The sequence below is a fragment of the Emydura macquarii genome, unplaced genomic scaffold, assembly GCF_026122565.2.
Source record: "Emydura macquarii macquarii isolate MOO-44397 ecotype Brisbane River unplaced genomic scaffold, CSIRO-AGI_Emac_v2 contig_3511, whole genome shotgun sequence".
Classification (NCBI taxonomy): domain Eukaryota; kingdom Metazoa; phylum Chordata; order Testudines; family Chelidae; genus Emydura; species Emydura macquarii.
The window spans coordinates 132,260-159,424 of record NW_027133648.1 but is presented as its reverse complement, the minus strand read 5'-3'; the positions used below and the strand labels follow the sequence as shown (position 1 = coordinate 159,424).

Genomic DNA, 27,165 nt, shown 5'->3' with positions numbered 1-27,165 from the left:
ATGTATTTACAGTCAAAGTGAACCTTGGTGATCTCCTGTCTGACACAGGCCAGAGAACCCCTCCAGTGCCGCCGGCATCCAACCCATCGCTTCTGGCTCAGCTCGAGCAGATCTTTTAGCGACCCCCAGTCTTGATTTAAAGCTGGCCAGTGATGGGGATCCGCTGCGAGTTAGAGTCAGGGAGCCATAGAACCACAGGGGTAGACGGGACCACAAGGGTCAGCTATGTCAGAGGTTCTCAGTCGTTGGATAGCAGGGACCGACTTGCTGCTGTCCTGACCTGTGTCTGGGAGATCTCCAGGCCCACAGGCCGGTTGTTGAGAACCACTGCTCTAGTCTATCCCCTGCCAAGAGGCAGGGGTTGCGGTGTCCAAAACAAAAGTCAGCCCTAGTCACGCACCACTGCTTTGAAAACCAAACTGGAACGTGGGAGCAGACGCTTTGTGGGCTCCCCAGCTCATGCACCAACTTCAGGACTCTCTGTGCTCCCCGCAGACACTGCCAGACTGGAGCCGAGTGGGACACTAAAGGGGCGAGACATGGAGAATTTCAGCCGGGACAGGAGCCATCATGAGTCAGACTCAGCAGGAAGCGCAGTGGGACCAGGGGAGCCTTGTGGGGAATGGGTCCGATGAACCAAAAGCAAGGGGACCCCAGTGATCCTGCCCAGCATCTGAGAGCTGGGGAGTTGGGGGGCTGCATAGGAGTCGGGGGTATACGCTGGCGGCTCTCTCAGCAGTGCAGACGGAGCCAGGACCAGGGTGACACCCATTTCAGGCCCTGGCCTCAGGGCCCAGCTTGTTGTTGTAAGCAGGGTCTGAACGGACCCTCCCCTGCCGAGCTGGTGCTGCAGGAGCACAGCCCCCTGCCTCGGTGCTCAGCAGGATGGGATGCTTTGCGCAGCTGGTCCCTTTGGCTGGGGTCGGGCTACAGGTCACGCTAGTGTTAAACACCGGGGGAATGACAGGCGGTTCCCTTGTTGGCTGGGCAAAGGGCAGCAGAACTGTGCTCAGCCTGGCCGGATCGAAGGGTCCCTATCCTCCGAACAGAGCTGGCTGAGCGAGGGGCTGGGATGCCAGCGCCCTAGGAAGGCTGACAGGGCTGGGACAGCTATTCCTGCCTGGAAGTGGGGGCTCAGTCTAACCAGGCCTGGTTAAATCTCCCCCTTCCCGCTGTTCAAAGGCAGAGCTAATTCAGAGTCCACGAGGGGTCTGTTGTGTTAAGTGCTGGCTGGAGCAGAACTCACCCAGCGTGGCACAGCAAGCCCAGCCGCAGCCCGCAGGGTCACCCGCCAGCAGCTGAAATCCCTGAGGGCTGGGTGGACACTCAAGAGACCAGCAGCCCGCAGAGGGCATAGTGGAGAGGCAAGGTGACAGTGGAGGGTGATGGGGTGCGGCAGATCGGCTGGCAGGGCAGCCTGCGGGGCAATCAGAGGGCAGCTGGCAGGGGCGGGGTGGCTGGAACTCAGCGGCGGGACAGCGGCGCGAGCAAGGTGCCGTCTTTCCCTCTCCACCAGCCAGGGTGGGAGGTGAACCCTGCAGCTGCATCTCTCGGCTCTGGGTCTGTGCTGGCTAAGGACAGCCCCTGTGAGTGGGGGGCCGTGTGGGGACGGGCACGTCAAAGGAACTTCTTGTTGCTGGAATTAAGAACCTGACACAAAAGGAAACTGCCCCACGTACCCTGGGATGGGTGTTTTGCTCATGCTTTTATGCATGTGAATCAGAGCTCAAGGCATAACCCGGTTAAGGCACCCCACCCTTTCCCAGGCCTTAGGACTCCGGGGGTGGAAGGCACTTACCTGCACCCAGTTCACACTCTAGGGCTCAGGGTCACCCGTTCCCAGGCCGTAGGGCTCCGGGCGTACCCTGGTTAATGGACGCACCCAGCCTTTCCAATCCATAGGGCTGCGGGTGTGATTCTCTGCGGGTTTGCAGGATCTTTCACCAGTCAAGGAGCCTTGCACGGGGATATCCTTATTCTCTGTTTATTAACAGTCCCCAACACAGACACACACGCTGCACATCCAGTGCTCACCACTCCTAAGAAGGCAGACAAACGTCTGCTAGTGGCCAGTCAGGGTTAGATCATCTGGGGACTCCAGCTTTTATAAATACAGGTGGCAGGGTGCTGAGGTCTGGCAGCTCTGTGTCTTGGGCTGTGTGCTGGAGTTAGCTCCAAAGAACTTCCTTTGGGACCTGAGTTTATAGAGTTAAACTTGAGTCCTGCTTAGCTGTACCGTGACCAATCATATTACAAAGTAATTCTCTGACCAATCATACCTGACCACCTTAATTGATGTAAATATTGCACAGCTAGTTCTGAACCAACCAAGAACCAGACAGAAACATTCAGATAAACAACAGAGACGTGGGCACCATAAAGGCAAACAATCAGAAGTGTAGATTTGACAAGCACAAGGGTTGATCAGTGACTCCTGGTCAGCAGAGCGCTGGCAAACCAAGTTTTCTTAGAGCACCTGCAGCTCTGTCTCTTTGTCTGGTGCTGGCAGGTACCATTAGGACAGTAGCACCTTTCAACAGCCCCATATCACTTTGTTTCAAAGTCGTTTCAGGACTGTGAAGATGTGGCCAGCTGCTACGCAGCTCATGGCTGCTGCCTCGCCTGATATGGCTGCTACTGCCTAGCCAAAAACAAGGCTCAAACCTCACCGCTTTGCTTTCACCCAGCCCCGTACACATGCTGTCTGCTGAGGCAGTACTGAGGCTGCCCCAGCTGGAGGGGTTTTCCACACAGCTGCAGATATTAGCTCTTTCCAGGCAGACCCCAGCTCCCCTGGGAGGAGCCGCTGCTGTCCCAGGAGCTGTCTGCTGCTCACACCCCGCAGGACATGCAGCTCCTGATGCTGCTGGGCTGGGCCCAGGCCACTTCCCCGTCTCTCCCCTGGGTGTCATTGCACAGCCTGGCTCACGGGAGTGCTGGGTGCTCAGCCCACCTGCCTCCCGGCCACAGACTCCGGCTTCCAGGCCTTTTCCCTACTGGGGGCTCTGGGTTTCTGGCCTGCTCTCTGGCTCCTTGGCCTCTGCTGGGGACTCTGGCGTGAGGCCTGCTCTGGCTCCCTGGTCAGCCTCCTTGGGGGTCCCACTCTGGCCAGCTGCTGGGGTGAGGCAGGGCTGGGGACCGAGTCTCTCCCCTTCCCCTGCCAGCCGGTCTGTGTCCCTGACCACTCAACGCCTCCTCTCCTAGGAACATAGGACTGGAAGGGAGACCCGGCCATCGGTGGCCACCGCAGCATCTCCTCCTGTCCAGGATCCTTACTGCCAGCTGGGTTTCTTGCCCCCGCTACTCCCAGTGGGCGGCTGTTCCAGAGTCTCACGCCTCTGACCGTTAGAAACCGCCTTGTCATTTCCAGCCTGAATTCAGCCCGTCTGATCTTGGGCCGACATCGTCTTTTAGCGCCAATAGCTTTTTTCCCCCGGTGTTTGTCCCCCGGACAGGGCAATCAACCCCCCTCCCAGCCTGCATTTTGCTAGGCTAAACAAGCCAAGCCCGTCCTTCCATAAGACAGGCTCTCCAATCCCCCCATCATCCCCGCCACCTGTTCCATTCTCTGCGCCTGTTCCGGTTTGGATCCCCCTTTCTTGAACATGGGGGACCAGAACTGCACCCAGGATTCCAGGTGAGGTCTCCCCAGCACCCGTACAGCAGCATTCATACTTCCCCACCCCTCCTGGAAATGCCTCACCTGACACAACCGAGGATTGCCTAACTCCAGTCCTCAAGGTCATCCAGTGCTTTCTGCAGGATATTCTGACCCTCCCAGCTTTGTGCCAACAGCACATTTCATTAGCAGGCTGCTGCTGCTGCTGCTTGGCCTGCCAAAGTCATTCATGAAAACAGGGACTACGAGCTCCCCCAATCAGAGATACAGAGACGGAGATGCTAAGAGCAGGGGAAGGGGAGGGTTAGGGATGGAGACGGAGAAGGACCTCAGGTGTCATTGCAGGAGCTACTTAAATAACCACATATCCCTTTCCTCCTTGCAAGTTGCCTTTAAAACCGGATTAAGCTAAAACGGGTCGAAGAGCTCAGTGTGGACGGTGCATGGAGCAGGCCAACATCCCGAGGGTCCTCTCAGAGATCGGCAGAGCACTCGTCTGCACCTGGGCCCCGAGCCAGCCATCGTCTCCACGCGCTATCCATGCTGAGCCCTGACACGCAGGGGCTGAGAGGCAGATATCAGGCGAGTGTTTGGCTAGGTCAGAAGAAGGGTTGGAGTTTAGCAAAAGACACTGAAGAAAAATAAGGTGAGATTGAGGAGGGGCAGAGAAGGGAAGGGGGGACTTGGGGAGCGGGGTCCCACTGGGCATTCATCCAGTGATCGCCAATACCGCCTCTTGGACAGGGCCCTCTGTCACGCTGGCTGGATTGGGGAGGGGGGCATTTGTTATATTGTTTGACATCAGTGTGTCAAAATCATAGTAATTCATGTGGGATATGCTATGTCAGGTACTGTTAGACAGGCTGTGATGTGCTAAGTCAGATGATGATGTTTATGTTCACGTGTGAGGTGTGAAATGGAAGTTGTGGATATGGTTGAGATATCTGTATTTCAAACTGTGCTGGCTGGTAACGCCCCAGACAGGATGGCTGCAGAACAATAGCCTGCTTGATGGCCCATTAAGATATTCCCAGGTGCAAGGGGGCTGGGAGGGGAAGGGATGGAGGAGGAGAAGGAGGGAAAGAAGCCAGGGATATACTTGATGAGTCACCAGGACTTGCCCATGTGACTCTGGACTCCATTTTGGTTCCTGTGAAATTCCACAAACAGCCTGGCCAGTGCCAGGAGGTATATAAGGCAGAGGCCTGGGGAATCCATTTTGTCTTCCAGTCGGGATTCAGCTTCAGCTACCAACCTACCTCTGGATCAGTTCATCTGCAACTGATCTGAAGCTGTGAAACAAAGGACTGAGGCCCATCCATGTACTGGATGTGAACCAGAGGGACTATACAAGCCTGCAAACTCCACAATTCTTCTAGAAACCTGATCTATATGAACTTTCAAATCATTTGTATGTATCTGATTTGCTTTAATCCTTTCACATTTCTCTTACAGTTTGTTTCTTTCTTTTATAATAAACCTTAGTTTTAGTTACTAAAGGATTGGCTGGCAGCGTGGTATTTTGGGTAAGATCCACACTTACTATCAATCTGGTACTGTGGCTGACCCTTTGGGGTCAGGAGAAACCTTGTTGGTAAAGAGCAGAGAGTTTAAATAACTGGTCTCTTTACTGGACCTAGTGGCTGATTGGGAGCTGGAGACTGAGATGCAGGAAAGGGGGCTGTGTGTATTAGTGGACTGGCTTCTTGATAACCAGTGTGAGGAATCAGAAGCACAGTTTGTGGCTGGTTGGGAAGTCTGACTTCAGTGCCACCCACCAGCGCTGGGAGAATCTGCTCTCCTTTTGCAGCCTGCCCTGACCTTGGCATTCTCAGGTGGCTGCCCTAGGCAGGGAAGGGTCACACCCTCCTTTTCCTATTCCTGCAGATACTTACAGCACCCTCAGCACTGCAGCAACGGGCCTCGCTGTCAGCCAGCTCGCATCCCCCTGGGCAACACATCTAATACCTAGTACCTGTCCTGAGACTGCTGCATGCTGGACTCCTCCCTTAACCCCCGGGTCTGTCCATGTCTAGCAGTGCCATCAGTTAGCATTGCCTCTGCCCTGTGTCCCCTTCTTATATTCCTCCAGCCAGCCTCCGACCCCTCTCCTCTCCCCTGTGACTGCCCCATTGCCCTCTCATCCTCCCACAACCCGTCTCTCCAGCCCCCCATTTTCTATCTTCTCTGGATCATGACAGCATCCCCTGTTCACTGGTCTGCGCCCCAAGACTTATTCTAGTCTTATTTATCCTAGGCATTACAGTCGCCGCTGTCACACCTCAAGGCAGCTGCACCTGCATTTCCCCTCAGTGGCTCAGCACGGGCTCCCAGTCACAGGCTGCCGGCCCCACGTCTGTTGCTTTTCTTGGGTGGAGACCCGCGTCTCTCTCCCTCCTGCCTGCGGTATTTCCAGTTCCCTGCTCTCACTGGCTTATTCCCAGCAAAAGACAGTCTGCCTGAGCAGGCCGGCTTGTATAAGTGCCATGGCTAAGCCACCACACAGCCCCCTGCAGGCAAACATTTATTCTTAGGGTAAAGGCATTACAGAGAAGACCAATAAAAGAGCCACCACACGTTCTGTTAAGCTTACTGGTGATCACCCCCCTCACTCCAGCAAGGGCTCCGGCAGGAGTCGTCCTTCAGCCCCCTCCTCCCCTAGAGTTTCTCTTTTATGGTCCCAGGTTCATAGCAGCCCCAACTCAGTCTCAGCACCCACATGAAGAGTTTAGTCCAGCCTTGCTGCCGTTTGGGGGTCTTTGCTCTGCAGTTTCCAGGAGCAGGTGATCAGGAGACAGTGGTGTCACGCGGGCTGGCTTGAGTGCGGGGGCATTTAGTAATTGTGTGACATCAGTACAACAGAATCATAATGATTCATGTCAGATCTGTCATGTCAGACACTGTTAGGAGGGGTATATCGTGCTGAGTAAGATACTGATACTTGTGTTCATGTGTTATATGTAAAATGAAAGTTATGGATGTATTGATATTTCTGTATGTCAGTTCGGGCTGACTGGGACACACCCCAGACAGAGAGGCGGCAAGGCAATAGCCTGCTTAATGGCCCATTGAGACACTCACAGAGGCAAGGGGCCCAGGAAGAAACCCCAGGCAGACCTGAAGTCACCAGGATTGGCCCATGTGACTCTGGACTCCATTTTAGTTCTTGTGGCTTTCCCCAGGCCGCAAGGCCCGGGACAGAGGGTTTATAAGATCAAACCACAGAATCCATTTTGTCTATGTTCTTGTTCAGTTACTGACACACTCACCTACTGGATCAATTCATTTTGCAACTGAACCGAAGGACTTAGACCCATCCAGGTACTGGATGTGAACCAGAGGGAACTACACAAGCCTGCAACTCCACATTTCTTCCAGAAACCTGATGTATATGGACTTTCAATCATTTGTATGTATCTGATTTGCTTTAACCCTTTAACATTTCTCTCATGGTTTATTTCTTTCCTTTTACAATAAACCTTTAGTTTAGATACTAAAGGATTGGCTGGCAGCGTGGTATTTTAGGTAAGATCCAAACTTACATTGATCTGGTGCTGTGGCTGACCCCTTGGGGTCAGAGGGAACCTTTTTAGCAAAGAGCAGAGAGTTTAAGTAACTGGTCTCTTTACTGGACCTAGTGCTGATTTGGGAGCCTGGAGCTGAAATGCAGTAAAGAGGCTGTGGGCATTTGTGGACTGGCTTCATGATATCCAGTGTGGGATAATCAGAAGCAGTTCGTGGCTGGTTGGGAAGCCGGGCTTCAGTGTCACCTACCAGCGTGGGGAGAATCTGCTCTCCTTTTGCAGCCTGCCCTGACCTTGGCATTCTCAGGTGGCTGCCCTGGGCACGGATGGGTCACAAATGGGATTTTCTCAAGGTGCAGCTTCAAGAGGATGGACTCATTCCCATGCTCCAGACCCCAAGTATTTCCTAGGAAATCCACTTCACATGTGTTGTCCCAAAAACTCTTTCAAGTTCCTAGCCCTTCCCACAGAGTCCACTGGTCAGTCTCCTAGAGACATTAGCACAATTCCCCAAGAACACACACGCAATCAGATGTTTCATGCCATGGACCTGAGAGGTGTTATAACGTTTAGCTGAATTCCAGAATGTGTGTCCAGGACGTTGCCGTATCTGACCTAGCGGTCAGCGAGGATGGGGCCCTGTGCCGGCGGCTGCACAAACACGGGAGAAGAGACAGCCCTAACGAGCTGCCAGGCTAAGGCGGGATGAAGTAGCAGGCTGGGCGTAACCGAAAAAGGGGGCGGGGCAGAAAGGCAAGTGGCTGCAGAGAGCAGCTCTGTGCAGAACTGGGTTTGCTGTAATTACACAATATGCACAAGAGCGGAACGAGCTCCGAGTGTTAATATCCCTGTATTCCCTGAGCCGCCTCCAGTGGATAATGGGCTTCGATAATGGGCCATTGCAAACACACGCCAGTCAGACCTGCGTTACCCCCCCGGGCAGTCCCTCTCCATAGCCGTGGTGCTGCAGGGCAGCGTTTGCACACTCACTGTGGCGCACGGATTGCACCCTCCCTTTCTGAATTTGTAGCCCGGAAAAAGGTGAAGCTGCTGGACGACGCCCCTGGGCGGCACAAGGCCCTGTCTCAACTACCTCTGATCGTTCAAAACCAGCCCCAGCCTGAAAGCAGGGAGATGAGATTCTGGTCTAACAGGTAGAATTCAGAGCCCTGCAATGGCTGCCTGAAGGACAGCTGGCAGCCTGCCCTGCAATCCCAGCCAGCCGCAGAACCAGTTCTTTCCCTCTGGCGTCCCCCAGCCAGGGCAGAACTGGATCCAGATCACAGGTCTTGGCCCAGAGCACTGCCGCTCCAGTGCCAGTGACCAAACTGCCGGCTGAGAAGAGCTGGTGTTTATGCCCCGGCCCCATTCCAGGGCAGCCTTTGTGTCTCTTCCTAGCCATAGGCTTGTGCTTAGCAGGACCCAGCTCCGTGCCGGCCGCCCAGCACATGGGGTCAGCGTTACTGTCTCCGGCTGGACGGGTCTTTCTGTCATGGGATCCAACAGCTAAAGGGAACTCAGACTGTGACCTCTTCCTTTCCTCTCTCCGGCCCTGCCTGCCTGCCTGCCTCAGCCCCTCGTCATTAACCAGGGGTGCAAGGCTCTCTGGGGCCGGGCCCATCTCTTTGCTCCTGTCTGTACAGCGCCTAGCACTCTGACTGAGTGTGCAGGTTTGACTGGGGCCTCCAGGCACGAAACCAGCCCAAATGAGGATGCCTGATACCCATTCCTCTGTGCCCGGGACGCAGACAGCTCGGTCCGGAGCCGAGCCGAGCCGTGACACTGGAAAGGAGCACGAAAACCCAGCCAGCCCGAGCAGCAGCCGGGCCTGCCCGAGGGGGCCCCGGGCACAGAGACCCTGAGCCTCCTGCTTCTGCCCGCGGCCTGCGAGAGCCTGAGGCCGGGTCTGTTCACACCGGGTTATTCTGTGCAGCAGCTAATCCGGTTTGGGGAGTCTGAGGTCAGCAGGGCGGGGGGAGGCTGGGCTCCAAGGCTGCCTCTCGACCCCGGCCGGCCACGGAAGGGTCCCGGCCCGGCGCTGGGGCGCAAGTTCTCCGCTGCCCGAGCGGATCCGGAGGCTCAGCCCCGCCCGGGCCCGGCTGCCGGGAGCGGTAGTTTTCCTCCCTGGCCCAGCCGGGCCCGAGCGGCCTCGGCCTACCCGGCGCCCGCCACGCACGGCCCGGCCCGGGGCGGCGGGGGGGCGCCCATGCGCCCTGGCGAGTTGCGCGCGTCCTGCGCCCCCCTTGCGCGCCGGCCCGGCTGGTGTCCACGCCCGGACTACGGCTCCCAGGATGCAGCGGGCGCGCGGCGGACCGAGCCCGGGCTTTGTCTCGCAGCCCGCTCCGCAGCGAATCCGGATCGGCCGCTGAGCCGCGGGCCGGAGACGTTCCCGGGGCGGCGGCCATAGAGGCGGAGGAGCCGGGCGCGGCGCAGCGCAGCGCAGAGAGCGCGCAGCCGGTGAGTGCAGCCGGGCCCAGCCGCCCCGCACGGGGGGACCCCGGTGCCCCCCCCCACGGGGCTGCCCGGGCAGACGGGCCCCTCGCCGCCGTGCAGAGGCCGCCCAGCCCCCACTGCGCCCCCGGGGCCGGCACCGAGCTCCTGCCCCTGCCCCTGCCGGGGGGCTGCAACTCGGCCGCTGCCCCCCAGCCCGGCCGGGGAGCCCCGCCTTTGGCCCCGGTGCAAGCAGGGGACTCGCGGCCGGGGCCGGTGGGGGCCCGCTGGAGCCGCCCGCGGGGGCCCGCTGGAGCCGCCCGCGGGGGCCCCGGGTCGCTGTCCGCCGGGCCGGGCCAGGAGGGGAAGGGCTGGTCTGGGCTGGGCAGTGGGCGAGGGGCAGGGCCGCCTTCATGGTGTAGACACGAAAAGTAAACCAGGCAGGGTCCTGAGCACGACGGCGGGGCCGGAGCTGTGCGCACGGGGGTCCCCCCACACCCCGCCCCAGCTCCGTCTGCTCCTGCTTCCTGCCATCCTCCGGCTTCATCAGGACTGAGCTCTGCACCGTTTCCTCCTGGGCCGCTCGCCCGCCTTGCCCCAGGAGTGGGCTCCAGGCAGGCTCTGGACTTCCCTCCAGAGGGGCATGTTTGGGGAGGAGGAGAACAGCCCTTGTTTTGAACGTTGGGGAGGGGGAACGGGGCCAGAACCGGTGTGGGTCGGAAATCCTCAGCGGGTGGGAATCGGCGCAGCTCCATGGATTTCAGCCGGGCTCCGTGGTACCCACACCCGCTCGGGGTCTGGCTCTGTAAGTCCACTTGCCAGCCTGGGTCCTGATCCTGCAAGTGGATCTGCTGGGATGGATCCAGTTGTAGGATGGGGGTCTTGTCTTATCTCCCACTGGTCCCCCCGTGAGGCGTCGCTCGCTGCCCAGATGCTGCGACCTGCTGCATGGAGAGGGGAGAAGAGGACATGGCACGACGGGCACGTGACAATAATCGTTTCCCGTGCTCTGCCTCTGAAAATCCTCCCCAACCTGCGTCCCTGTGGTCCTGGCTTGTGTCCGGGCTCAGGTTGAGTCCCATCCTGGCTCTGTTCTGCATGCGAGTAGTCGGTGTGAGTGAGAGAGAGGCCGTTTGGGCCTAGATTTGACATAACTCTGTGCGGGGGGATGATAAACGAAGGGGCGGCCGCACTGCCAGCCTCATGGGATCAAAAATCATGAGTCAGGCAGCAAAGCATCATGGGATTGGCTTAAAAACCAGGAGTCTCTTAAGCCGTGGGTTCGTTTCATTTGCTTTCTGACCTTTCTGGGGCCTTCACGGTGTCAAGCTTTTCCCCCCAGTCTGTAGGGCCAGCCACTTACTTCCCCGTGACGCCGAGACTCTGCAGCCGTCTCTCGACTCCAGCAGCTGGGGCTTTTAAAACAAACATACCAAAGATCACGACGCTCCTGATCAGGAGAAGTGGCAGCCCTGGGGAGGGGAGTGCGCCGCGCAGAGAGAGCGTGCGATGGCTGGGCAGCTGGCAAGCGGAGGGTGTGTTTACACGGGGGATTCCAGCCATCTGCGCCGGCGCAAACCCTCGGTGGCGACAAGGTAAACACTCTCCTCTGCCGTTCGCCCCAGTGCGTTTACCTGTCGTGTGGACTGGGACTTGTCCAGCTTTGTCGCACAGGGGGGCTGACGGCCGGACCCTGCCGGCTGGGTTTGACGCTGAAGCAGAAGTCATGGAGGTCTGTTAAAGTCATGGAATCCATGACCTCTGTGACCAAATCGCACCCTTCCTAACCATAGATAAGCAAACAACGGGGCTTCCTTTGCCCTGCGATAGCTGTGTGTCAGGACAGGACCGTGACTGTTCCAGGTGCTGAGCAGGGAGCGTGTTGGGTGCAGGGACGTCTGAGGACATCACCGTCTCTCTTTCCCGAGAGGGGTGGGCAGCGTTAGCGGAATGGGAGAAGGAGCTTTACGGGTGTGAGGCAGGAGAATGACAAGCTTGTGGCTTTACTGGATAAAGGTAAGAATGGCTGGAATCTGTGCAATGCTCCAGGTGGCTTCAGATCAGGACTAATTTTAAAGCCCCCAGCTAGCGTGTGTGCCTCACCTCTTGCATTTACCAGTCCGAGGCCTTCCCCGACTTGACTGGGGGTGTTGGGTGCTCCTGGAATTGAGGAGCGGGCCGGGCAAACCTTTGAGATGGGCCACCGAGAGCAAAGAGCCTCCTGTGAGAAAACAAAGCAGCATACGGCATGATCCAGGATGCTCCGTTCCCCTCCAGCCACGGGGCAAAATCCTGCTGTGATGTACAGCCCACCCCAGCTCACTGAGTCCCACAAGCCTGCCGGGCGTGCGAGGGTCAGCACAGAGCTTGGCCCCTCGTCCCCAGTCTAGATTTCTCTGGTTTGTGTTTTGAATAGGCAGTGATTCCGGTGCGTCTGTTTAATAGCAGGAAAGCTGGATAGGCTGTGAGTGGTGCTGGGCCGTTGTACACCCTCGGCTCTGAGCGTGTCGGGGAAACGGCTGCTTGTTTTGTTGGGCGCTGGGTTAAAGGTCTCAAGAGACGGCTGACGCTGTTCCAGGAGGACATCCCAGGAACAGACTTTCCTGGAGCAGAAATTATCCAAGGAAAATAAACATTAAGGACCTAGTCTCATGTCGCTTCTTCCCTGCGTTAAAACATGTAACGGGGCGATTCTGAGGCTGTGATGGGGGGACCAGCGGCCCACGGAGAGTGGGGGTCAGCACCCGTGCTTTGGGGGCTGTCATTGCTGTGGTTAGCTGATGGCTTCCTGGCGTTTCTGTCGCTAGTCACGATTCGAGGCTCTGGGAAGTCCTGGTGCCCACCATCCCTGTCATAGTGGGCTCTCGCAATGCAGAGTGAGTGCCATGGAGCCAGCCGGGGGGCAATCGGGGAGCCTGGATTTCACAGCACCCAGCACAGCCCTGCAGGTCTCAGGGCTCTAGGCTCTGCTCCCTTGGCTGCTTTCCCCGACACTCACGTTTTTCTGCCGTGCGTCGCTGGAAGCAGGCAGAGTTCAGCGGTGAGCATGGCTCAGTGTCTGCAGCAGATCCGATAGGCTGGGTGGCAGCCGTTTGTGGGCCATAGGTCTGGATTGCTTTCTTTTTTTACCCCGATCCGGTAATACTGGCATAATGTTAACTAACAAATGCACTGAAAATGAGCAGGACGTTTGCTAAGCAGCGCCCGGTCTTGCTCTCCGAATTAGTTGGGATAGTTTTGTGCACGCGGGCTGGACTGGAAATGGGCGGCAGGACCGGCACCGAAGGATCAGGATAGACAGTAATGTATCCATCCGAGTTCTCCGCTGGGGGGGCCTCTGAGATGGTTGTAATGCTGGATTTCTGTAACATCTTCAGTAGTGATGTGGGAGGAGGGGCAAACGGCACGCCCTGAATTAGCTGATGCTGAACTGGGAGCTGCTGGAGAGACTAACGAGCAATAACACAAAGGGGCCTTTTGAGATTCAAGTGTGGGAAGGACAGAGCAGAATGAGAGTGTTTACACGGTGCCCTGTGCGCGCCAAGGTCTCCGCGGACTGATGGAAAGTCAGCATCCCAGCCTCCCCTGGCCGGAGGAGCTAGTGACACCGTGAGGGTGGATCACAAGGCGGTGGAAGGAGGCGATGGGAATGGCCCAGGAGTTCATCATTTGGGAGCTTCTGGTTTGTTCTCCTTGATCATCTTCTTAATTCCCACCGGGCATGGCTGGCACCCCAGAGCTCTGAGACCGGACGAGCTCGCTGCCTGGCCTGCGTCTGGGGAAGGGACAGGGACTGGTCTCGAGTTGCAGTGGGGGAGGTCGAGGTTGGATATTAGGATAAACGTTTTCCCTAGGAGGGTGGTGAAGCACTGGAATGGGTTACCTAGGGAGGTGGTGGAATCTCCATCCTTAGAGGTTTTTAAGCTGAGGCTTGACAAAGCCCTGGCTGGGATGGTTTAGTTGGGGTTGGTCCTGCATTGAGCAGGGGATGGGACGAGATACCTCCTGAGGTCCCTTCCAATCCTCATCTTCAATGATTCTCTGTTTCTATGCCCATCGCACTGGCTCAGACCCGCAGGCAGCCTCCTGTCCCTGTCTGCGGCCAGCCACTTCCAAGGAAGGTGCAAGAACCCCACAGGAGGCAGCTATGGGAGAACCTGCCCCAGGGAGAGTTCCCGCTACCCCCATTGGTTAGAGGTTGGCTCCTGCCATGAAGAGGGGGATCTACAGCACGCCCCAGATTCCTGCCCACTTCTGCAGTCCTCGCTGCTATTTCTGGCATCCTGTCAACGGCCAGGCTCTGTGGGGCCCTGCGATCCATCGCTGCGTTCTCAGGAGGCGCTGGGGACGGGGAGGCGGGACAGGAATAGAGTGGGGAGGAGACAAGCAGGACAGTGGGTCAGGAGAGAGGCGACGGAGCACAGCACAGGCTGTGGGCGTGGGCAGGAGGCGGGGAGAATGGAGCGCAAACCGCGCTGGGTTCCTGGCCCCCACGGTGCGTGGGGAGTTCGAATCCTCATGCTGCAGACAAGCCCCCTTGACCTCACGGCCTGGCCTGAGCCTGTGGCCAATGGAGGAAATGCGTCTTGGGCGAAAGGCTGATGCTGCCGGGGAATCGGGTTATGGATAATTCCTGCCATGCCCTCGGTGAGCCGGGGAGGCCCAGCCCGTGACTCGTCTTTCCCTTGGGCAGGATCTGCTGGCGTCAACCCTGAAAGACCATTTCAGATGGACGGGCCGCGTGTGGGGCACCGTGGGGAGATGAGGAAGGGGGCAAATCCTGACGCTCGCAGCACAGGTGAGTGTGCTTTGAACCCCCCCCCAGGCCTGCTCAGCAGGAAGCTGGCCGGTCTCGATTTACCACCCCCTCCCCGGGCAGGTTGTGCTGATGAATGGTTCATGCCCTGCCCCGCAGCGGCCACGCGTCGCATTGTCTCCAGCCGGCATGCGTCCAGCCCCTGCATGTTGTGCTGGGACGGCTCCCTCAGGACAGATCCTCTGCCCGCGTAGGTACTGAGGGAGCCCGCTGGCGTCCCCTCTGACCCTTCTCTGGGCTGCGCTGAATAGATTGCAAATGATCTCTGAGCACGGGAGCCGGAACGTGACTCTCTTTCCTTGGGCAGGTTCTGCTGACGTCAGACCTAAGGTGTTTATTAAAACGGAGCGAGAAGAGGAGCCCTGCACCGGGGCTCCCCAGGCGGAGAGAGAGCGCGGAATTCCCCAGGCCCCCAGCACAGGTGAGAGCTGCTGAATTCCTCCCGGAGTTGGTCAGGCAAAGGGAGGCTGAGCAGAGCTAGGACCTCGGGGGAACCTGTACAAACTCCTGCAGTTGGCTCCCCGTGTCCTGCCGGCTTTTCTGACCATGAAATGGCCCAAAGACCGACCGAGCTGTGAGAGGCGCTGATCGGATCCGGGTGTGCACCAGCAGCTCCGTCGCCTTTGCCGAGGAAGGGAGGGCGCAGGCTGGCTGGGAGCCAGCTGAGATGAGCTGACTCGGGGGCGGCAGCTGGGTCTCTGCACTTGTGTGCAGATGGCACCCACCTGCCCCTCACCAGAGCATCCTAGCCCCGGGGAAGGTGGGTCATCCCTAGGGGGTCTGAGTCCCTGTCACAGGGATGCCTTGGGCCGTGGGTCTGGCTTTCCTAACCCAAAAGCCCCCGGTGCTGTCTGTCTCTGTGATGAAACATGTGCTGTTTGTCCGCCTGGCGCTAGGAAAGGACGGGCACAAAACATTCCAGACACAAGAGCCCCCATGTCCCAGGGCAGGTTCCCCAGCCGGGGATTTTCAGCCTCAAGTCCTTCCAGGGTCGGCCCGCACAGGAAGCTTGGCTGCCCCAGCATTCAGGTCCAGGAGGTCGGGTGGCGCCAGCGTTTGAATTACTCCCCCTCCCCCCCCCGATCTCTGCCTTGTCTGCATTGCACAGCGCGCAGGGCAGGGAGTGTCTGTGCAGCACCCGGCGCGGTGGGGCCTCCATCGGGGCCCGGCACCGCTGTGACAGCTCAGAAGTAGCGGCAGTGAGCGGGCAGGCCCTGCTGCCGGCGGGTCACGTTACTCCAGGGAGCAGGTTCCCGGCCCCTGCCTGGCCGGATGTCGGGGTGTCCGTCTGACCTGTGACAGCCGAAGGGCGGCGCTGATTTGAAGCAGGTTGGCAGCTTGTCTCCAGGCACCGGAGGAGACCCAGGCCGTGATTTCCTTCTTCCCGTCTTTCGCTTCCCTCCCAGGCACCGGCTGGGCGGCTGTGAAGCATGAGATTGTGGTGAAAGTGGAGCCGGATGACGAGTCATACGTGGGGTACCCCCAGCAGGGCCTGGAGGAGCGAGACCTGGCTGGCTACCCCAGCACCGGTGAGCGACGCTAACCACTCCCGGCTCAGGGAAACTCGGGGGGACCCGTGTGAACCCCTGGAGTCAGGCTCCTGTCTGTCTCTTGCTGGCCCTGGGCACTGTGTATCCAAAAGCCCTGAGAGTGCGGCTTCCCCTGCAGGAGGGCAGGGGACAGGCCCCACCGCTGAGCAGCTGGGTCCCTCCGTGTGCGGGATATTTCAGCCCTTGGGGTTTAAGCTCCCTGACGGCTACCGGGGGATAAGACCTCCCTTGCATGCCAGAGGGATGCATTTCTTAATCCGGGCAAGGCGCTTGGATGCTGCGGGGAGGAGCGTCACAGGAAGCCTAGAGACGCGTGCTGGTGGACACGCCGGCGAGCGGCAGGAGTCGACCGCTGCTGTGCAGTTAATCTGGCCCCAGCAGCCGTGCCGTGGGTGCAGGGATCGCGCAACGTGGTTTTCTTTCCGCAGGTATCAAAGCAGAGATTGTCATCAAAACCGAGCCCGAGGACGAGTCCTACGGCCAGTGTGCCCAGCATTACGGCGAGGACGACCTGCCTGACGACCCCTTTGCATGTGAGCGGGGCTGGGAGCCATCGGGGGTCATGGGGAGCGGGTGCGAGGGGAGGAGCTGGGAGCTGCGTGTAGATTCCTTGAAGTGGGCCCCCTGCGCCGTGCCAGCTCCTGGCGCACACAGCCCCGGCTTCCGGCTTCATGTACGGGAGCTGCAGGATCCGTGGTGTCTTGCAGCCGGGGGCGTGTGTGTAGCAGACTCTAGTAAGTGGGAGATGGACAGGGCAGGGGCCCTGTGGATATGTTCATGGGCAGGGACTCAGGAGATCCGGGTTCTCTTCCAGTCCCTGCCGCAGACGCAGACACGCCCCAGCCAGTGTTCCCAGTGGCAATCAAAAGCTACTTAGCAAGTTCTCCCGCCCCAGCCCCGAGTGACTCCAGGAAACTTTTCTTTCCTGTGAACAGGTGATGCAAACCCGGAGATTATTGTGAAAGTGGAGCCAGAGGACGAGTCAGCCATTGGGTATCCCCCGGGCCTGAGCGAAGGAGGAATTCCCGGCTACCCCAGCCCAGGTGAGCAATGTGAAACTCCCCGGAAGCTCAGGGAGGCCTGCGTGCGCTCGGAGAGCCAGGCGCGCTGTGTTGTCCTGGCTCCAGGAGGCTGCATAGCCTCTGGGTGCCGTGGAGCCTACAGTCGCGATTCGATCTGCCCTTGCGAGCGGGAGCCCATCCCAGCCCAGGGTGTCGGAGGCGAAGCCCTAGCTAGCTGGGCGCTCACATCAAGGGGACGTTTTTAAACATTGGCCGACGCTCCGTCGGCTGCATGCCGCTCCGGAGGCGTGACCCACCCCGTCGAGGCTGGTGGCAGGCTTTCCCCACTGGCCTTCCGTAGCGGGAGGGAGGGTCTGTGCCTGCTGAGCGTTCTCTGACTCCTGGCAGGAGAGACCTCCTGAAACTTACCCAAGGGCCTCTGGGCGTGCGTGCACCTCCTTCGGCTGCGACGCTGACTCGGCGTGGGGGGAGCCAGCCCAGAGAGATCCTCCAAGATGTGGATGTAGGGAAGGCCTCCACCACCTTATCAGCGCTGGTGTGATGGCCCAGCAATGGCTCCATGTCTAGGCTGGATTCCCTGGGACCAGATCTGGTAACGGGCGGACCGCCCCTCTGCCAGTCCTCTGGCCTCTCTCCCAAGCACATCTCCAGCTGCTCGTCAGTAAATTGCTAGCAGGTCACGGGAAGTGATTATTCCCCTCTATTCGGCATTGGTGAGGCCGCATTTAGATGCCAGTTTTGGGCCCCCCAATACAAAAAGGATGTGGACAAGTTGGAGAGAGTCCAGCGGAGGGCAACAAAAATGATTAGGGGGCTGGAGCACAGGACTGGCTGAGGGAACTGGGCTTGTTTAGTCTGCAAAAGAGAAGAGTGAGGGGGGATTTGATAGCGGCCTTTAACTACCTGAAAGGGGGTTCTAGGGAGGATGGGGCTAGGCTGTTCTCGGTGGTGGCAGATGACAGAACAAGGAGCAACGGTCTCAAGTTGCAGTGGGGGAAGGTCTAGGTTGGATATTAGGAAAAAGCTTTTTCCCTAGGAGGGTTTGGTCCGATGTGTTGGAGTGCGACAAAGCCCTGGTTGGGATGATATAGCAGAGGTTAGTCCTGCTTTGAGCTTTAGATGACCAGCTCATCCCAGAATGATCCAGTACGAACCTTCCAGACAAGCAGCCGCAAAAGATGTAGAGGGTCAGTTTCACATAAGCCAGCAAAGGTCTGGGTGCTTCGCTGAGGTTGCTCTGACCTTGTCTGTGTGTCTTGGGCCTAGAAATGAGCCTGGAAATATTAAAAATAGCAACCCTGGATCTCTGCTCCTTTTGTCTTTCTGGATTCCTCTTGCTTCAGTGGAACGCCGGGTTGTGTAGCAGGGAGCAGCAATTTAAATAAGGCTGATGAGGAAATTGCCCATCGTCCCCTCTGTCCCATGTTGATGGTGTGACGGCTGTGGGAGATGACGCCATGTCAGATGTGGGTGGCTGTGACTCACCCCAGCACGTGCCTGGCCCGTCTCAGAAAGGCTGGGAAGGCAGCAGGGGTTGGTTTTCCAAGGTACAAAGGGGAGCGAGGCGCACACCTGCCTTTGAAAGTCACTGCCGCTCGCTACCCCTTGTGTCTCTGGAGGTTGCTCCTCGTGGGAACGCTGGGTCGTGCTGAGCCGCTGGGCACGTCTGGCGGTGAGCAGTGGCTGTGTGGAGATGCTTTCTGCAGGGCGTGATCGCTCAGTCCGCCAGCTCGGGGCGCAGGGCGCTAGCGCCTGCATCTCTGTACAGACGAAGCAGCCACCGGCTCCTTGCTGTCAGTGCGCCACGGAGCGTCTCCGCTGCGTGGCACCTAGCTGCACGTCCCAGGCACCGGCACCAGGAATAACAGCTGGCCTCTCTCTTTCCCCAGCAGGTGGTGGGTGCAGAGGTGCCAGCAAGGAGAGGTATCATGGGGAAGAGCCCGAGGACGTGAAACCAAACAAGGCTTTGCTGATGAGAGGCTTGGAGGCCGCTTCCCCGGGTTCGCTCAGGACAGAAGCCAGCATTAATCACTGGAAAGTGCAACACACCCAGGGAAACCTCTCGGAGCTCCAGAGACGCGTGGTGGCTCTGGAGGGGCCGCAGACGACACCTGAGCCCAAGGGAAAGGTGCCAACGACCCCGACAGGCAACCCCGGCCAGAAATCCCTTTCGGCCTCTGCCCGTGGGGGGGCCGTGGCTGCGAGCACCGAGCCGGTGAAACGCCCGCGAGCTCACGCCGCCGAGCGGCCGTTCACCTGCACCGAGTGCGGGAAGAGCTTCCAGCATCGGGGGAATCTCATCACTCACCTGCGGGTGCACACGGGCGAGAAGCCCTTCACCTGCACCGAGTGCGGCAAGAGCTTCAGCCAGAAGGGCGACCTGATGCGGCACCAGCGCATCCACACGGGCGAGAAGCCCTTCGAATGCACCGTGTGCGGGAAGAGCTTCTGCTCCAAGCAGACCTTCATCCTGCACCAGCGCATCCACACGGGCGAGAAGCCCTTCTCCTGCACCGAGTGTGGCAAGTGCTTCAACCGCAAAGCCAACTTCATCACCCACCAGAAGATCCACCGCGGGGAGCGCCCCTTCGTCTGCGCCGAGTGCGGCAAGGGCTTCTGCGCCAAGAAAACCTTCATCCTGCACCAGAAGATCCACATCGGGGACCGGCCCTTCGGCTGCTCCGAGTGCGGCAAGAGCTTCAGCCGCAACGGGGATCTGACCCGGCACCAGCGCATCCACACCGGGGAGCGGCCCTTCGCCTGCGCCGACTGCGGCAAGTGCTTCAGCCACAACGGGGAGCTGATCAAGCACCAGCGCATCCACACCGGGGAGAAGCCCTTCACCTGCACCGAGTGTGGGAAGAGCTTCAACCGCAAGGGCACCCTCATCACCCACCAGCGCATCCACACCGGGGAGCGGCCCTTCGTCTGCCCCGAGTGCGGCAAGACCTTCAACCTGAAGACCACGCTGATGAAGCACAAGAGGATCCACACCGGGGAGCGGCCCTTCACCTGCGTGGAGTGCGGGAAGAGCTTCAAGTACAAGGGCAACCTGCGGACGCACCACCTGACCCACACCGTGGAGCGGGTCTACCCCTGCACCGAGTGCGGGAAGATCTTCAGCCACAAGAAGGAGCTGACGGTGCACCAGGGCGTCCACACCGAGGAGAGACTCTTGTCCTGCTATGGAGACGGGGAGTCCTTCAACCCCTTCCTCCCGATGCACCCGCTCCTGCTGTCCTGTGGTCAAATCCAAATGCCTCTCGAAGCCTTAACAAAATACAAATAAGGAGCGAGTTCCAGCCCCGTCAGGCGTCCCCTGGGCAGGGGCAGAGGAAGAGCAACGCTGTAATTTATGATTTAGACGTGCCGTGGGGCTGTACAGTGCACCGATGAAATAACAGGATCCCTGCCCCATGGCGCTTACAGTCTGAACGCCTGCGCTGACGTCCCAACCACGCACCCCTAAGGAAACCACAGCCTCACGTGCCCTACGCCACCAGCTCCCACTCAGATGCAAACAAAGGATCGAGTCTTGCCCCGAAGGATGCCAAAGATGTCGTAATAATTCCACAGGCTGGGCTGGAAATGTGCGTTAGACGCCCCCAGAGGGGCTAGCGATAACGGCTGGCACGAGGGACTGGCGATTTCTGGGAAGGGATCTCCGATCCGTGGAGCAGCACTTGAAGGGCGTTGGCAACGCCACGGCCTGAGCTAACTGAGGTGTGATCTTTGTCTTACTACTGAGAGGAGAGGTCGGTGCTAGCAGGACTCTCCGGCCTTGTTTCCTGTGTGCAGACACGGGGGCGTCGTGCGCACTGTAATTGTTGGGGGAAGGCCAGGGCTTTCTCAGGGCGGGGGTCGCTGTGCTGTGTGTGGTGGTTAGGGTGGGTCCTTGGGGAAGCGGATACTTTGCTGCTGCGCTGTAGTTATGGCTTATGCCAGCAGCTACTCAGCAGAACTGCTGGAGCGAGGGAAAAGTTGAACTGTCACCTGCATTTCACCTGGACAGACCCTGAAGAACGGCCCCTGTTCCAGCCTGGGCCGCTGAGAGACTGGGAAGTGGAAGAAAATCTCCATCAAGTTTGGACTTGACTCCAGGTGAAATGCTTTGGCGCATAACAACTGTCGTGCTGTTTACGCTCTGTTCTCTTCTTTGCTATGTTTACCCGCCAGAAGTGTGCACGGGCGTCACAACTGAGAGGTTATCGTCTCATTGAGGCCATCTGGAGACCTTAAAAAGAATCCTTAGAGAAGAGTTTGAGATGGAAAAGACCTGTTGGTCATTCTGCCCATCCCTAGCCAGTGCAGGATCGGTCCCTGCTCTAGGTTTTCTAGGCGTGCGTCCAGCCGGTGGGTTTGTGCCACATCTCAAGTGATGGGTCCTTCCTCGCTGCCTCCTGAGGTCTGTGCACAGTCTCTTAGATGACACTAACTATTCCTCCGCGTGTATACGAGGGGGGACTGCAGTTGCGTTGCTAGTTTGTAGTTAGGGGAAGGGTCGTTTTAAAGTTACAGTTTGTCGTTCTCCGTGTGGCTCTCCTAGGATCATAGACGTTAGATTTGGACAAGAACTAATAAGTCTTCTCATAAAATCTAGTACTTCTCCCGGCCAGTGCCCTGCGGTTCTGTAGAGTGCTCCGGCCGTCTCATTGCACGCGTCCCAAACTCGGGGGCTGTCACCCCTCTTGGGATATGATTCCGCAGCCCGAAACATCTCTGTTAGGAATTTTACTTCTGACATTCAGCTTAAATTGTTGATTTTGTCCATTTATTCCCACCTTGAACTACTGTAAAACTCCCCTGCTCCCTCGTGTTCCCCCCCCGGGTTGATATCATGCCCCGTCAGGTCATTGCTCAGCGAAGTTGAATGTACTTGTTGCTTTTGCTCACTCCTCATCCATTGTCCCTCATGCCCCCGGATCACTTTGCGGCTCCTCCCTGAAGACACAGGTCAGTGTTTTTCCAGCTATGCCAAGGAGCCCAGGGCAGCATGCAGTCTCCTGTGGGGTTATCCAAAGGCAGAGAGATCGGGGTCGTCATCCCCTTGCTCTGCTACACAAAGCCTCTCTTTGTTGGCCTTTTCGGCTGCCCCGTTGGACTGGAAACTCCTGTCTCGTTTGCTGCTGTTCACTGTCTTTCCCCAGGCCCCTGTCAGTGTTTCCTGCTTCCTAGATTCTTTCCTTCCCACTGATTCTGCAGTTCGTGGCTCTCCCCTAATCACATGCTCTGCCTGCCTCTGTAGAGGATTCGTGAGGAAATGGCTTAACTCTGGAGCTCCCAGTAGCACAGTTAGGGAGCCGCTGCGCCCAGCTCTGTACTTTGGCCGTTTATTATAACCCTTGGCCAACATTTCTTCAGCCAGGGTTCAGCCCGTGGGGTCATCTCTGCTCACGCCGAGTCAGCTGGGGCAGCACGTTTCGGTGAGATGCTCTGTCATGTGCTTTACTCACACCCGAGTGTGTCGTATTTAACGCTTTTCCTTCACCCACTAATTTGATCAGAAAAAGCAATCCAGTCCCTGCCTTCTGCTGCCTCCCTGCCCCAGACATCTGCTGGCAGGGGGAGCTCAGACAACCTGGCTTCCCCTGCTCCAGCCATTGCTGCTTTTTCTCCACCAGGTCTCATGTGCTCTGGATAGGAGGGCTTGAGAAAACAGGCTGTCCGGAGGGTCGGTCAGCCAGAGGGTTGTGGATGAATAACTGGCTGAGAACCACAACAAGCATGTTGGGTCTACTCTTCCCCCACCCACCAAAAAATCACCCTGTCGTCGAAGGAGCACACGGTGCAGACGCTACATGAACTTTCATGATCCAGCCATTTCACGCAAACTTTTGATTTACAGACAACACGTAAAGGGTGTTGGTTCTGGCAAAGTGAGCGACTGGGGGAAAATGGCAGCGGAAGGGCCCGGCTGTGGTCAGGGTGGCATGATCGGTGCGTTAGTGCAGGAGGAAGAAAAAGGGGAATTTCTTTAGGGCTTCAGTGGTGGCTTGGCCTTGTCTGGCTCCTTTGCACGGGTGAATTTCACTCCTACTAACTCATGTTTTCAGGACCCTTCTTGTCTAGCTGGTGCTGAGAACGAGGGTCCAAAAGTCTCCGAGATAATTTGCTAGGAAGCAGCATGTTCCCATCTCCCTGGTGAAAGGAATCTCCTCTGGCCCCAGCTCAGGATACTCCACAAATGCCTTCAAAGTTATTCCTTGCTCAGTTCCTTGGAGCCATGGGGTCTTCCAGGCTGCATGTGCTAAGAGGGAACAGTTTCTGGGAAGAGTAACTTTTTCCTGTTTCCCCCCCTTCCGCCTTCCCCCGCCATAAAACTGAAGACTAAAAATTGTCCCATTGAGGGCTGTCTCTTGGCACTTAGCCGTCGAAGCTCTGTTACTAACCCAGCTAGCCAGAGGGTGAGTCAGCAAGGGGCGAAGCTGCCACTGCTGTTAAAGGGGTTTTGGCTGCTAGAGTCTCATCTCAGATTGAGCGTTCGAAGGGGGGACGAGGCTAAGCCGGGCAGGAGCCGCTCGTCTGGACCTGCCGGATGTATGAAGGGTTTGTCTAGTTCTTAATTGTTGTTGTTTTGTTGCATATTGACTCATTTATGTGTAGCTTCCTTTTGGGCTGTTGGGGACGGATTCTGCGCTGACCAATTCTGCATGACCTTTCGAGCAATAGATAGCAAACGAATCGTGTGTGGCGTACATCTTGCAAATTTATTTGTATGTAAAATTACTCTTATGCCATTGGTTATTGGGCTCCAATCCTGCACTCCCTGATGTCAAATGGGACAATTCCCCTGGGCTGCGGCGGGGTCAGGACAGGGCCCACTGGTGGTGTTTATAATTCTGATGCAGAAATCCTCCCCTCTCACTATTCTCGTGGTCACAGGATCATTGTTCTGAGAGGCTGTGTAGCCTAGACCAGTGGTTCTCAAACTTGTCTGATCGGCCGCTCCTCTTTGCGTCTGCAGTTGTTTCCGCCCCACGCACACTACAAGTACAAATAGCACCACCCAGCTGCGAAGGTAGAGCAGGGAGCAGCAGCGCTGGCCGGACGCCCAGCTCTAAAGGCAGTGCTGTGCCAGCAGCAGCACACACGTAAGAGTGGCCATGTGGAAAGTGATGATCGTCAATATCCCTTTTCACAGCAGACCTAGAGCCCCATTGCCACCCTTACTCCTGCACAGCCGCTGCCACCCCAGGGCTGACGGCCGGAGCCCCGCCACCTCCAGGTGAGGGATTGTGGGGGGGCCCTGATGCTGGGCTGCCTCCTGGTGAGGGATTGGGTAGGGGGGCTCCGGCTATCCCTTTATCCTCGCCTCCTGAGTGTGCGCGGCCCTGCTGCACGAGCTCCAGCTACCTGGGGCTGATAGCCAGAGCTCTTAAAAAAAAAAAAAAAAAGGCGCACAGCTCAATAGTTTGGGAACCGCTGGCCTGGAGCCTTTGGGAAGTCCTGGAATGCAGGCTCCTGAGTTCTAATTCTGGGTCTGACACTGGCCATGGGACAGCCACTTAACATCTCGGTCTCAGTTTCTCCATCTGTAAAATGGGGATAATAATACTGACCGCCCCTACCTCACAGGGGTGTTGTGAGGGATAACTAATCACCTGCTGTTTGATCCATGCTTTGAAGAGGATAAAAAGCGCTTGGCTGGAAGAATAAGTATTATTATTACTATGGCCTCGCGACTGCTCTTCACTGGGCCTGGGTATGTAGGAATTTTTCCTGAGACGCCCTTAGCTTGCAGCAGGTCAAGGTCCATCTGTATTTATATTTTCATTCTTTTTTCTAATCTAGAAACTAATAAAGAGGTGTAAATGGAATGAGCCGGCTCCGTTTGTCCAGTGGCCCACCATGCTGCTCATTGCTCACTTTTCCATGACCGTCACTGCATTTCCCCCCTAAGCTGCTTCTGTTGTCTTACTAGGTCCAGAGGCTAAATGTACACAGCAGGAATTGTCAGCTCCCTCTTTCCTCCTTGGAAGATCAGTACTTCATCTGCGTTATGTCCCCACTGAAGCAAGTCCCTTGTGCCCCGGCCCGGCTCCTGCTCACTTCCCCTCACACTAGGTAGTCCTTTTACAGAGACGTTTTTCCCCAGCGTGCCTTTCTAGAGCGGCTATTTAAACTCCGCTGAGCCCAGCACCTGCAGTCCTACACTGGCCTTCTTGCAGCTAGCTGCTGCTGGGTCTGCCTCTGTCTGCCCCGGCTGGTAAGGAAGTGCCCGCTATGTTTGCCCTGCCTCAGGGCTGGGTTTGGCAGGTGCTCACCACCCATAACGGGGAGCAGATTTCCAAAAGCACTTGGCACCTAAACAAGGGAACCAGTTTTCCAGAGTGCTCCTCCTGGCCACACTGCTCAGGGTCTGATGGATCCTTCTCCCAGCCGCTCTCGAGACCTCTCCAGTTCATGAGTTTTCAGAAGTACGCGGTGGCCAGTGCTGCCGTGGCTCATTCGCTCTGTGGCTCGGGTGCACGTTACTTGGGCTTGCTTTAGGCTATAGGGAAAGCAGTTCAATAGTTCATGGGGTCCCTTGTCAGCCCTTTTTACACCGTCATCCCGACTGTCCCAACTTTCTGCATGTCTTGTCTTTTCCAAGTAGCAGCAAAGGGAGGAAGTCCAGGGCATCCAGCATCTCAGGAACTCGTCCTCATTCATTTCAAGCTAGGTTCTGATGTAGCGCCCTCGGTGGGGCAGCCGGGCCCCTTAGTCCTTGTGTGTCGGACCTTGTTCCCCGCTCCGTCGAAATGGATCACGTGAAGCGTAAGGTGAGGGTGGGCTGAACTGGCCCCAGGCATGATCCTTGGTAGGAAAGTGCTGAAGTCCCGTTTGTTCCTTTTCCCTTATTTCCCCCCTACCATACCACCTCAGACACAGCAAGCTTCGCCTTACGTGCATCTCTTGCTGGTGTCTCCTCTGCGCTGTGACATTAGTGTAGCACGTGTTTCTGGTCTGGGGAAGCAGGCGCTCACAGGACGCCAGCTCTGACACTGGTCTGTGCCGGGAGCCCCACACAGCAGGGGTGGCTGGCAGGAAGGAAGCGGAGCAGGCCGCGTGGGGGCGGTTGCTTGCAGGGGAAGCCTGTCACTAGTACGTATCGCTGGTGCAGGGTACGCTGCATCGCAAAGGGGCTGAGTTCCTACCTTACCCCCACAGAGCAAACCGACTCGAACGTCGCCACTGCCTGGAGCTTGGCTCGCGCCAGGGACTCAGCGCCGTCTCCCAGCAGGAACCTTGGCCCGAGCTGGGCTGGGGAGGGGGAGCCCAGCAGATTGTCTCTCTCCCGGCACAGGCTGCGTGGAGCTAACAGGAGCCACCTGCCAGCATGAATCAGCATGAATTACGCTGCAGTTTTACACGGGGTTTTCACACCTGAGCCGAAAGCTGCCCGGTGTGGTCCAGTGGGGAGGGCTGACTGGGCAGCCAGGCGACCCCAGGTCCAGGCTGGGCTCTGCTGCTGACCCACTATCTGACTTTGGGCAAGTTACGCCCCAGTCCATGCCTAGTTTCCTCTCCTGTTCTTTGTCTTTTCTATTTAGACTGTAAGCCTGCTGGATCAGGGATGGTCACTGGCTGTAGCTGTACAGCACCTAGCACCATGGGGCCCTGACCTCAGCTGGGGCCTCTCCGTGCTACTGGAAGACAAATAATTAAAAAGAAAAAAAAGACAAAAGATGCCCCCGAATCCCTGAAGTTTGGCATTTTCCTCTCGGAGGCATTTGGCAGCAGTAGGCAGCGCAGCCCTGGGAATGTGCTGCTGCGGGTGAGGGGTGTTGTGCTGAGGCCTATGCGGTGTTGTAGCCGTGTCGCGCCCGGGTACGAGAGACACAAGGTGGGGGAGGGAATATTTTTCATTGCTCCATCTTCCATGGGTGAGAGAGAGAAGCGTTCGAGCCGCGCAGCTCTTCAGGTGCGACCGTTCCAGCTGCTGCCCAGTCCCCACACCCTCCGCAAGATGAGTGCGGCTCACTGCCAACGCCTTCCTACCCCGCCGTGCATGTCGTGGGGAGACAGGCCCCTGGTTTCCCCCCGCCTGCAGGGAGGGCAGGATCGTGGCACCGCTGCTGGGTGGGATTCGTGGCGGCAGGGCTGGGAAATGGCGGTGGAAGAGGTTACCACACTGCTGTGCCCGTTGCAGCACCACCACGCTGGCAGGCTGCCGCAGAAGTCAGCCGCTCTCCAGCCTTTCCCCTCTGCACACCACTTCCAT

The 27,165-nt window shown here is 57.7% G+C and overlaps 1 protein-coding gene and 1 long non-coding RNA gene across 2 annotated transcripts in view; both read left to right on the top strand.

The window, feature by feature from the left end:
* Positions 1-24,478, top strand: part of LOC137145107 (zinc finger protein 585A-like) — a 39,415-nt gene extending 14,937 nt beyond the window's left edge. The window contains exons 5-12 of the mRNA XM_067535725.1: positions 9,480-9,600; positions 11,199-11,277; positions 14,267-14,371; positions 14,697-14,810; positions 15,796-15,918; positions 16,368-16,472; positions 16,875-16,982; positions 18,851-24,478. Coding sequence (XP_067391826.1) covers positions 9,480-9,600; positions 11,199-11,277; positions 14,267-14,371; positions 14,697-14,810; positions 15,796-15,918; positions 16,368-16,472; positions 16,875-16,982; positions 18,851-20,250 — 2,155 coding nt within the window. The 3' untranslated portion in view covers positions 20,251-24,478. The remainder of the gene's footprint in view (positions 1-9,479; positions 9,601-11,198; positions 11,278-14,266; positions 14,372-14,696; positions 14,811-15,795; positions 15,919-16,367; positions 16,473-16,874; positions 16,983-18,850) is intronic.
* A 1,155-nt stretch (positions 24,479-25,633) lies between these two features.
* Positions 25,634-26,749, top strand: LOC137145111 (uncharacterized). The gene is made up of 2 exons (XR_010917565.1): positions 25,634-25,723; positions 26,495-26,749. It is a non-coding gene; the product is annotated as an uncharacterized lncRNA (long non-coding RNA).
* The last annotated feature ends 416 nt before the right edge of the window (positions 26,750-27,165 follow it).